At 39.4% G+C, this 12173-nt stretch overlaps 1 protein-coding gene across 3 annotated transcripts in view; it reads right to left on the reverse strand.

Moving 5' to 3' along the window:
- Window positions 1-12173, reverse strand: part of LOC126162634 (actin-related protein 5) — a 181029-nt gene that overhangs the window by 31620 nt on the left and 137236 nt on the right. For all 3 annotated transcript variants that reach the window (XM_049919265.1, XM_049919263.1, XM_049919264.1), the window contains one exon: window positions 9592-9772. In XM_049919265.1, coding sequence (XP_049775222.1) covers window positions 9592-9772 — 181 coding nt within the window. The remainder of the gene's footprint in view (window positions 1-9591; window positions 9773-12173) is intronic.

Here is a 12173-nt window from a genome sequence, read left to right on the forward strand (position 1 = left end):
GTTAACAGGTTCTAAAACATGAATAAAAGACTAATACACCTGAAATTCTTGATGTTAGTGTTAACTTTTTTTAAGAGGAACAACTTTTGCATTGTTCCATGACTCCTGAATCTCCTAATTTTGTCTCTTTTGCTAACAACTTTTCCTTGGGTGTTAGGAATGATGTGGATGGCAAGCTTCCCTTCTGATTGACTGGACGAAGGATTCTGATGATCACATTGATTATGATGGTCTCTTCGATCAGTCTTGTGTTTTGCGTTCAGTTATTCATTATAATCAATTTCTTTACGTTTTTATTGAAGTCTCTGTATTTGGATCGTCTGACTTTATTTCAGCTTTCTTCTATACGCTATTCTGTTTTGAGGTTGAATTTTAGATTTTTCTGCTTTGGAGTGCACTGACTTACTTTACTGCTGTTCGAATACTGCTGATAATTTCAGCTGAGTGGTTGTGAAGCCCCATTTCTCTTAACTTTCCTGTTGGTTATGAAGAAAATTCATCATCTCTTGTCCTATTGGTTTACTGTAGAAAGTCCAAAGTTCGCAATGAAGGGATGGTCTCCTGTGGACTTCACTCCTATGTTTGTATTAATATTACAGAAAATGTAGTAGTTTCTGAATTTTCTGCTGTTGCCACATCTTCATAGAACTGTTACAGTTCTTCATTGGTTAAAGTGCAACTAGTTGCGTAGGCACAACTGTTTTTTAGTCTAATATTAGCATTCAACTTATGGGTCACGTTACATCACTCTGTCTCAAATGATGATAAAATGTTCCCTCCTGCTGTGAATCAGCAAACGTATGCCATCAATATGCAAATTTATTTGGAGCTGTTCTTTAATAGGAGCTGCCCAGACTTAAGAAGAGTAGTCTCCTCACCTCTGTGCCTTTGCCCACAACTCCAACACTTCTGCAACCGATGGGGCAGACTGACATTTCACTGCAAGATTCCGAGCCTCCAGCTCTACCTGCTTGGGATGTGATTGTTTTAAAGTTCAACATTCACGTTCAGGGGAACCAAATATTCTAATGCTGGTCCAGTGTGGGTTACGAAGATGTGGAGGGTTGTGTAGGAGTTAACAGAGATTTGGATGGATAAGAGTTTTAGAGCAGGTTTCCTTCAAGATAAGCAGGTGAGGAAGGTTCGTACTCCTGGAGATGATCCTGCTCCCAACAGTTAGTGAGAGGAAAGCATCTACTATCATAGCCATCGCATTAAACTTCAATAGTTATAATGTGAATATTGTAGAAGCCCAGAAGCATTGTTCGTATGAAACTATCAGGGACTAGATTAATAACACTCTGCCCCAACTGTAGAGTGCTGCATAGACAAGTAGCACCATGCTTAGATTTGTTGTCTCTTTCTTACATCTATTGCAAGTTGAAAAGCTCTTCAATACAGACACTTTTCGCTTTTGTTGACTAAGCATTAGAAGTGGTAATATTGTAATGGTTATGAGTAGGTGATTTTTGTTGTGTTTTTCATATCTATAGAGTGAGTGAGAGTTTTGCTTAAGGATGACTTATCATCATCATCATCTTCTTCTTCTTCTTCTTCTTTTTCTTCTTATTCTCCATCATGTTTGGCAGTTTGAATTCCTCCACTCCTTTTTGAGCCCACTTTTTTGGTCTTGGCATATGGTTTCCACGCACAGTAAACTTTCTTGATTTGGAACTTCATGTTATTCATAGCTTATGAACTCTCAGTGGATGTTCACATTTTGCAATGAATGCTGTGTTGTTAACGAATTATTTGGGTTTCCTGTGCCAATAACAACATTCTTTCAAAGTCTATAAAGATCGAAAGGCATTTGTTCACAGTATAACCACAGGAACATTCCAAAACTGTGAATCCCATCTGGTTTTACAATTTTTCCTGTGCTTACAACATAGAAACACATGTAGCTGCAACAGTTATTGATTTATGGTGTTTATTCTAAAGTCTGTGCATCCGAGTTCATTAGTAAGACTGCTCTAGTCCCTAAATCTAGTTACAGAAATGTAAGACTCATTGACATATTCTTTGGGTACTCCTGCCCTCAATGGTCATGTTTTTGAGAAGTCAGGTATAGACACTTCCTAGCCCAATAAATGAACTCGTTGGCTGGTATTCTTCCTGCTAGTAGTATAACTGAATCTTGGAAAAAATGTAGAAAATGTCTGGCAACGCTGTGACAGGCGAGTTATTTCCTGGTTAGGACTGGATTAATATGCAGTGATATTCATCCACTTAGTTTTTGTTATTATGAATTAGAGCACGCAGTACTCCTAAACCTAACTTCTGAACTTTGCCTATTGAATGGAAATGTCGCATGATTGGTAAATGGCCCAGTCCATCACATCTTCAGTTATTGATAGTTTTTGAATTTTGGAAACCATTCATGCCAGAATGCTCTTTTTTCAAACAATAAAATCTGTTTCTCTCATGTTTTGCCTGAAAACACTTTCCCCACAAAGAAAACAAAGGATCTGAGCTGTCACCACTGGCTTCACCTATCTATTAAACCCAAAGCACACTATATATCACTAACAATATTCTTCTCAGGTCTGCAGCTGGATCATGGAGTCACCTTGACAGAATATTTCCATGGCCCACCTGGTCGCCATCTTCAGCTGAGTATGTTGTTGCACAGAACTGCCATAACTGAATGCGGACTGAATGCAACTTTGTAAGGATTTTTAGCTTCAGCACAGGGTATGCATCTCTTAACTTTCGGCTCCTAAATTTTCCTTTCATCAAATAAATCCTGCCGTTCCTGCTCCATACTGGCTGATTCCTGGAGCAGTATATACATTTTGGTGGAAGTGTGTCACCCAATCCGTGAGCTGAACCCCCACAATTTCCACACACAGCCTTCCTGTTACATGCTACAGTGGTATGCCCAAATCTTTGATATTTGAATCAAATGGTTGGGAGAAAACAGTTGAACCTTAATATGGATATAGCTTGCAAGAATATGTTCACGTAATTTCAGGGTGTTGAAAGTTAGAATAAATGTTTCAGTTTTTCCAATGTTTCATTGACTCTCTTCATATAGTTCTGCACTTTCATAACACCCACTTTTTTCATGCTTCACATAACTCCGTGGAGTCCATCTCCACTATATCAGAGCAGATAACCCTGCCTTTACAGAAGTTACATGTGTTGTGCAACTCAGCCACAACAAGGTGGTCACCTCAGACCTTGCATCCCAAAAGCTTAGGTACTTGGTATGACATGGCAGTATTAACTATAAGTGTTCCACTACAAAGTTGTTTAATGCTTTTTAAGGACCCAGTAATATCCTCCAACAGTACATCAATCTCTTCAGGAGTAGATATGAACTAAAGCCACTCCATAGAGATACTACAAGCTGCTAAGGAAACAGTCCAACACTGAAGGTACCAGTGATAAGGTGCCGTCCCTCAGGAGAGATGGTTGTTATCACACGGCACGTCTTCACGAACTGTTTCCATGATATTGAGATACTTCTGAGGCCAGCAAGATACCCAGTTCTGGAACGTGTGAGACCAGCCCCAATATGTTACAGTGCCAATATTCAGCATATCAAGGATCAGTTACAAGAGTTGTGCATCAGCTTGCCTCAGGAGAGGATACAGCAGCTTCATGACACCCATCCTAAACAAAAATCAGTGCATGCATCCAGGCAAGAATGATGTAACATCATACTTATACATTTGCTCATACTAGTAAGTTATTTGTAAATCTCATTCCATTTTGAACCCTCTGAACCCATGAAGTTTCGTTTTCTTTCCTTCTCTCCTTCTGGGTGCTTCAATGTTTTTATCAGGCAGTTTATATTTTTATCACACACACACACACACACACACACACACACACACACAAACACACATTTAAGTTGCCATAATTTTATAATAACTTTTCCATTTTTATTCCTCAGTCCTCAGTCTAGGACAACATTAAAGTCAGCTGTAAGTCACTATGGTAGAGTGCCTATCATGACACCTGCTAAGCTGAACAGATCTTCTGACTTTGTTGGCATCTGATAGTTTCCTATGGCCAAAATAATTTACTTTTTTCTGTTAAATTTGTCTTCATTATCAAGCAGGGTATCTAACAAAAAATGGGTGACTGATACAACATTGTCGAATTTATTTCCTCATGATTAATTCAGCGGATCATTAATTTTTCTGTCCTCATATAATTCTTGCAATTTGTATATGGGCTGCCAATGGATTTATCAAAGTGTGATGAACTCAACATCTATCTTAGAATTTCCCCGAGTTAAATTCTTGGGATTCAGCTAAATGGCTGCAGCAGGTGAAGGAAATATGCAGCAGATGAAGGAAATACAGTATCATAGGTGTTGTTTTTTTTCTAAAAGGCTTTTCCTTTACCATTCCGATCAAGGTTATGAGATTTTGCACGCCTCTACTTGCACAAAACCCACACTACCCTACTTCTACTCTGTTCTCAACTTCTTTTCACAGTCTAACTTCTGAAATCCTGAAGAAAAGCTTTCCCGGTAACAACAATGTCTCTGCAGTTGTTAAAAATTCCAATGTTTTCCACAACTTACTGGTGTGCCTAGAGAGCTGAGTCATCCACCATGAATTTAAATGAGTTCCCCCTTTCTTCTGTAAGTTTTTAAACTTACTAGGTGTGGTGACATTACACTACCCCGTTCTCCCTTTCCAAGCTCCTTTAGTAATCACTGGAACTTCACTTAATGCCAGATCTTATTTCATCCTCCTCTCATCCTCACTTTGACACACTCTCCTATTGTATTTGGAAACCACTTTTACCTAAATTCAACAGTGGAAGTATCATCCATCAACCCTTTCTTTTTTGAAACTGCTTCTTGGGTGTTATTAGTGTCACAATGAGTCATCCTGTTCTCTGCCAATAAAATCATGTTTGCTGTCTGTATACTTTATTTACTGTTTCCAGTAATACCTCCTTAAATGTCTTTATTTCACTTCCAAATCAATCTCACTTATTCACCCTCTATCATGCACAATAACTACAGATTGTATAACTCTTTCCTCTACCTTCTTGCCAGCTCTCAGTTGTAAGCTTTAATTTTTTTCTTGTGTGCTCTTCCATCACTTTTACTACTACTTACACAATAGCTAACACAAAAGTAGTTATCACTCCCTGTCTCAAAGTCTTGATAAACTCTGCAATCACAAAGTGGTCTTCCTTCACTAGGAAGCAGTGTTCATTCCAGCTGGGTCTCTCTTGTGCACAGATGGACCACTTTGCATGGAAACTGCCACAAAATTGTTGGTCACCGTGTCAACAGTCATCTCAACATTGTTGTTGACTGTGTTTTCATAAGTTCTGGCAATTGTTCCAATATCCTCCGATTTATGACTACATCACTAAACTTTTGCAACATTGCAGTTTCTCCTCGAGTACCACAAACTACATTCAGAAACTTTTCATAAACTTTTTCCGTGTTCCCTTTCCTCCCCTGTCATTAATGCCCTACGCCATGATGAAACACTGTTTCTAAATTTCGCCTATTAACATCCAAGCAACAAGAATTCTATCCATTCAAAACTTTTACTCCTCAGTCAGCCCTGTTCCCAGTTTCCTTGGATGCTTGTAATTTCTATGAAACCTCCTTTCAAATTTTTTTGCCCCAGCAATTACTCTCTCTGTTTGTTCACTCTTACAGGAAACATGCTGCTTCTGCTGATCGTCATCACTGTCATTGTTAATGTGTCTGCTCTTATATATCCTCAGCTACAAGGCAATCTATCATGCAGAATGCATTCGGGGGGGGGGGGGGGGGGGGTTGTTCAGATATCTTTGACCACAGATAATGCAATGATTGCAGTGAATGCCAGGGACACTCTACTTAACTTCTGACACTTTTTTTGGGACTGCTGAAGGGCTAATAAGTGCATACATTCTTCCAGAAATACAGAGCACTATGATAATTCATCGTCTGACATAACTATGAAGGGGGAAGGGGGGGGGGCAGTAAGTGAATGGCTTGCACATACAAAAAATTATGCCGCTGCAGAGACTGTAAGAATAAAAAAAATTAGTAAAGAACAAACAATAGAAAATCCAGGATAGAATGTAACAATACGAGAGAAGGAAAGTTGCCACTCACCATATAGCGGAGGTGCTGAGTCGCGATAGGCACAATAAAAAGATTCACACAATCATAGCTTTCGGCTATTGAAGCCTTTGTCAGCAGTGGACACACATACTCACACGTACACACACACACACACACACACACACACACACACACACACACAACTCACGCAAGTGCAACTTGCACACACGTCTGCAGTCTCAGAGAGCTGAAACCACTCTGCGAGCAGCAGCACCAGTGCATGATGGGAGTGGCAACTGGGTGGGGTAAGGAGGAGGCTGGGGCGGGGAGGGGGAGGGATAGTATGGTGGGAGTGGCGGACAGTGAAGTTTTGCAGTTTAGATGGAGGGCAGGAGAGAAAGTGCAGAGGGGGGAGGGGGAAAGTAGCAGAAAGGAGAGAAACAAAAATAAAATGAAATTAAAAGACTGGGTGTGGCGGTGAAATGACGGCTTTATAGTGCAGGAATGGGAATAGGGAGGGGGCTGGATGGGTGAGGACAGTGATCAGCTAAAGTTGAGGCCAGGAGGGTTACGGGAACATAGGATGTATTGCAGGGAAAGTTCCCACCTGCGCAATTCAGAAAATCTGGTGTTGGTGGGAGGGATCCATATGGCACAGGCTGTGAAGCAGTCATTGAGATGATGGGTATCATGTTTGGCAGCATGTTCAGCTACAGGGTGGTCCACTTGTTTCTTGGCCACAGTTTGTCGGTGGCCTTTCATGCGCACAGACAGCTTGTTGGTTGTCATGCCTACATAGAATGCAGCGCAGTGATTGCAGCTTAGCTTGTAGACCACATGACCGGTTTCACAGGTGGCCCTGCCTTTGATGTGATAGGTGATGTTAGTGACCGGACTGGAGTAGCTGGTGGTAGGAGGATGTATGGGACAGGTCTTGCATCTAGGTCTATTACAGGGGTATGAGCCATAAGATAAGGGATTGGGAGCAGGAAAAATAGTAAAGAGAAATATTTTGCTCCTGCATTAGTAAAGTAAGACAAAATGTAAGTGAATAACAATGAAGAAGAAGATAATGACTAAACAATACTAAGAACTAACAAGAAAAGTCATGTAATGAGGCAGGGAGCTCCACGCAGCCTCGGATCCATATTTCCGATTTCCGAACCGGGGCAATAACTTGGTAGTGCCCCCTCACTCAAGTGTGTGTGTGTGTGTGTGTGTGTGTGTGTGTGTGTGTGTTGGCACTGTATTTCGCTCTGCGGAATTTGAAAGTGTATATTTTGTAATGGAAGCCATCACAAATATATTCAAAACACTGGAAACTAAAATTTTCTATGGTGCCTCTCCTGCTTCCAATCAGCTGGTTTGACATCCTACCTCCCTTAAAAAAAAAACTCACAATTAATATGGGGTGGGTTTATTTGTGACCAGGAGACTAAGAACTCCTCAGAAAATTTGCACTGTTTATTGCCTATTAGCTAATAACTTTCTGTTTTGCGTGACCGAAGATTAAATACAGAGAACATAAAACCAGTAAAGGCAAGAGACAAGCAAGACAGTACACATTTCTTCAATCCTTAGGTCCCCACATTTTTTTCTCTAATCTTATTACAGCTTTACACCCTCACACTTTCTTTTCTGCCAAAGTATCTATTACCTCTTCAAAGTTCGTCAAACTTTTTGCTACATGAAAAATCAAAATGTTGTCGTGTGATAAGGAAAAAGCTGTAAGTAAGTATATTACCAAAGACTTACATGGTTCCTATTTGACTGCACCTATTTTGCCACTATCTGCTAGATAAAATGAAATAGGCCTTTCTAATATTGCATCAGTTGTAACAACGCCAAATAAGCGAGGCTGTTTTGGCACAAATGGTCATTTTTATCTACCTCATTTACATAAATAACACAACAGAATGTAATTGATGAAGTACCAATATCAAATGCCTATTATGTGTAGTACAAGCAAAATGTTGTATGTTAAGGAAATTTTGTTCATTCGCTCCAGTTCATGAGATCAAAAAGTATCAGCAATATGCAATATTTATATAAATTTGGAATCATCATATTGTTCCACATAATCTGTATGACGTCCCCGTTTCTTTTCCTTCCTCATTGTAACAAACAATCTCTGTCATTACTAATTCTGCAACTACTCTTGCCACTGTCAAAACTTGTTCTCCGGTTAACTTCGCTAACGCTGCCAGAATCACCACGATTATTCTCCAGTTAGGCAGTATTACTTGTTCGTGCAATGCATTTTCTGTGCTATTCCAAAAATAGAACTTAAGCAGCTGCTAACCAGGGACTGTACAACTGGCCCTTGGTAGTGTAGCGATTTGGCAAAAATTTTCTGTCAAAAGTTTCATTTTCTTGGATGCACCAATAAGATATATGTAATCTTTCTTACTTGTTATTCCTGTTAGTCATTTATTTTCACTCTGTTAGTCTGAATCTTTGGATTTCACTAATAATTATAGTAGCACTAATTAGTCGCACACCCAGTCAGCCACATAACCACATAAACAAACAGCGACTGGTATTCACCAGTTCATTTGGCTCAGCTCATATAGCCCCATTCCCTTTTGTCTGTGGCAAAGTTTTTTTTATTTCTTGATGCGACGGGGATTCCACTGGCAGAGACATCAAGTACCTTATGCACGCATTATAAAATCAACTTATGATTTCGTTCAGAAATCAACGCAGAATGTGTTCAAAAATGTTCAAAAACCATCACGGACTCGTTTCAAAATATTATTCATAATCGATAGACCAACATGCATTGGATGCTAGGCAATTTGTGAAACAAGGTTTTCTTTCTTCAAGAATATGAATCTGGTGCCCCCTGAAATTGCCACCCAGGACACGTACCCCAGTCTGCCCTCCCCTAGATCCAGATCTGGCTCCATGTGGTGGTCACTTGATAGGTTAAAGTACTCCATCGAAGAAAGAGTGACTATGGCGCACTAAATCTTAGACTTGATAATCTTTAGAGCAATAAAAAAACAAACACAAACACTCAGTCCCTCAATTTGTGGGTGGAGGAGGGGAGGGGGCAAGCTAAGCCCAGTACAATTATGCTCTGGTACTGCATGCATTGTGTGTGTCATACCAAGAAGCAGTAACAAAGTAGAAGTAAAATAAGGAAGTAATAACGGTTTCATAAGAGTGCCCTAATGATGCACTAGTTTTCGATACTGTTCCACATTGATCTACAAAAGCACCATTAAGTGACATTGTGAATTGTTTGTCTTGCTTCACACTGTACTTCAAGAAACTTACTTTGACAAGTTATAGTTAGCTTCCTTGATGGACCTGGAATGTTTCAGCATATTCCAAATTAAATAAACAACTGCACAACAAAAAAAAGGACATTCACTACTTTCTGTAAAGGTCCATACAATGCCACATATAGAAGTCTTAAATATACAGCACTATCAGGAAACAGACACATTACACTAGGCCTACAACTGTTGCCAATGTGTACAAATTTTGAACTAGGGAACCAACTGACTAGCAAAGATCTGATAAATACTTCAAGCAACAATATTCACCTTATTTATTGCCTTGTACACATCCCAGTCTTCATCCCGCATGCCAAATGTGTCCTCACGTTTGTCCTTCCGAGCCAGTTGGCTAATGAGTCTCATGCGCTCCTGTGCTGCAGCAGTTCGTCGGCGAGCCAAATCTTGTCTTCTCTGTCGTCGAGCGGCCCGTTTCTCTAGCATCTCCTTCCTGCAGCATACATAAAGATATGAAATACTCTGTTGTCTCCATAAAAAGTGACAAACGGTGGGCAGAGATATTAACGTACAAATAAAATCCTGCATTCATCAATCCCAAAGTGAAACAGAGTGAGGCTGAAGTAATTAAAATGACTGTGTTTCAAATATTAAAATCAGTACCTACAAAACCCATATATTTTCTCCTACTGTGACAGTTCATCGACTTGCTTAGACTTGAGCATCTTTGAAACAAGCTCCTCACTCTTTATAATATGCTTTTTGACTATGAGCTATTTTTGACAAGAAGTTCTGCGAGTGTGTCAGCAGTATAAACACTCACAAGGAACAATTACATCTCTTCTAATTATTCTTCAGCTGCAATAAATATTCTCTCAAAATGGCAGTGGTTATCCTACAAATATGTGGACTGTACTCAAGTGAGCATTGTGGAAGGCAACATTTTAAGAAGCCTTTTCTTGTATATCTGTATGAACTCTATATGAACCCTAGAGTGGGATGCATGAAAATTATTTCTACTTCTTGTAGCTACATCTGCACCTACATCTACATGATTATTCTGCAATTCACAATTAAGTGCCTGACAGAGAGTTCTTCAAACCACCTTCAAGTTATTTCTCCACCATTCCACTCTCAAACAGTGCAGGAGAAAAAATGAACACAAATCTTTCCGAGTGAGCTCTGATTTCTCTAATTTTACGATGATGATCATTTTTCCCTATGTGGGTGGGTGCCAATAAAATATTATCATGCTCTGGAATAAAGTTGGTGATAAAAATTTCATGAAAAGGTCCTGCTGCAGTGAAAAATGCGTTTTAATGACTGCCATCCCAATTCATGTATCGCACCTGTGACACTCTCTCCCTTATTCTGCAGTAACACAAAACTAGTTGTCCTTCCTTGAACATTTTCGATATCCTCTGTCAATTTATCTGATGTGGATCCCACACCACACAGCAATATTCCAGAAGAGGGTGGACAAGTTTAGTGTAAGCAGTGTCTATAGCAGACCTGTTACATTTTCTAAGTGTTCTGCCAATAAATCACAGTCTTTGGTTTGCTTTCACCCACAACAGTATCTACGTGATTGTTCTTTTAGATTTGTGTGATTTATCATGTAACCTCAATTTAGCGGATTCCTTCTAGCATTCGTGTCGATCACTTCTCAGCTTTTGTTATTTAGAGTCAATTGCCATTTTTTTTTTCAACAATACAGATACCTTGTCTAAATCTTTTCTGAATTTGTTTTGATCAACTGATGACTTTAATCTAAGAGCTCAGATTGTCTCTTATATCATTTATGTAGATCACGAACAACAGAGGGTCTACATCCCTCCTTGGGGAATGCCAGATATTATTTCTGTTCTATTCAATGACTTTATGCCAATTATTATGAAATGTGACTTTTCTGACAGAAAATCAGGAAACCAGTCACGCAACTGAGACAATACTCCATAGGCATGCAATTTAATTAGAAGTCGCTTGTGAGGAACAGTGTCAAAAGCCTTCTGGAAATCTAATAATATGAAATCAATCTGACATCCCCTGTTGATAGCACTCATTACTTCGAGAGTAGAAGGAACTAGTTATGTTTCACAACAATGATATTTCCTGAATCTGTGTTGGCCGTTTGTCAGTAACTCATTTTCTTTGAAGTAATTCATGTCTGAGCACAGTGTATGTTTCAAAATCATACTGAAAATTGATGTCAATGATACGGGTCTATAACTCAGCAATTTCCTTTCTTGGGTATTGGTGTCACTGGTTCAACTTTCCAATCTTTGGATACAGATCTTTCTCGAGTGAGCAGCTGCATATGATTGCTAAGTATGGAGCTATTGTATAGTCATACTCTGAAATGAACCTGACTGGTATACAATCTGTATCAGAGGCCGTGCCTTTTTTAAGTGCCTGTTTTAAGTGCTTCTTATACCAAGGATATCTACTTCTCAGTCACTCATGTTGGCAGTTGTTCTTGATTCAAATACTGGAATATTTACGTCATCTTCTTTTGTGAAAGAATTTCAGAAACCATGTTTAGTAATTCGGTGTTAGAGGCACTGTCACCAATAACGTCACCTCTATTATCACGCTGTGAAGCAATTGATTGTGTTTTGCCACTGATGTACTTTACATATGACCAGAACCTCTTTGGGGTTTCTGCAATATTTCAGTAAATTTCAAGCTCCTGTAAAACTTTGCTTTTGTCATTGCTTCTGCAAAAGTGTTCTGACCCATTTTGTGTACCTTGGTGCATCAGTACCACCTCTTATTAATTTATTTGGTATACATTTCTCAACTGCTGTAGCTTTGAATTCAGACCACATCTGGTCTATGCTTACACAGTCGGATTGGGAGGAGTGGAGGCTGTCTTTGAGAAAGGCGTCAAGTGA

This window comes from Schistocerca cancellata, chromosome 2 (genome assembly GCF_023864275.1).
Source record: "Schistocerca cancellata isolate TAMUIC-IGC-003103 chromosome 2, iqSchCanc2.1, whole genome shotgun sequence".
NCBI classification, from domain to species: Eukaryota; Metazoa; Arthropoda; class Insecta; order Orthoptera; family Acrididae; genus Schistocerca; species Schistocerca cancellata.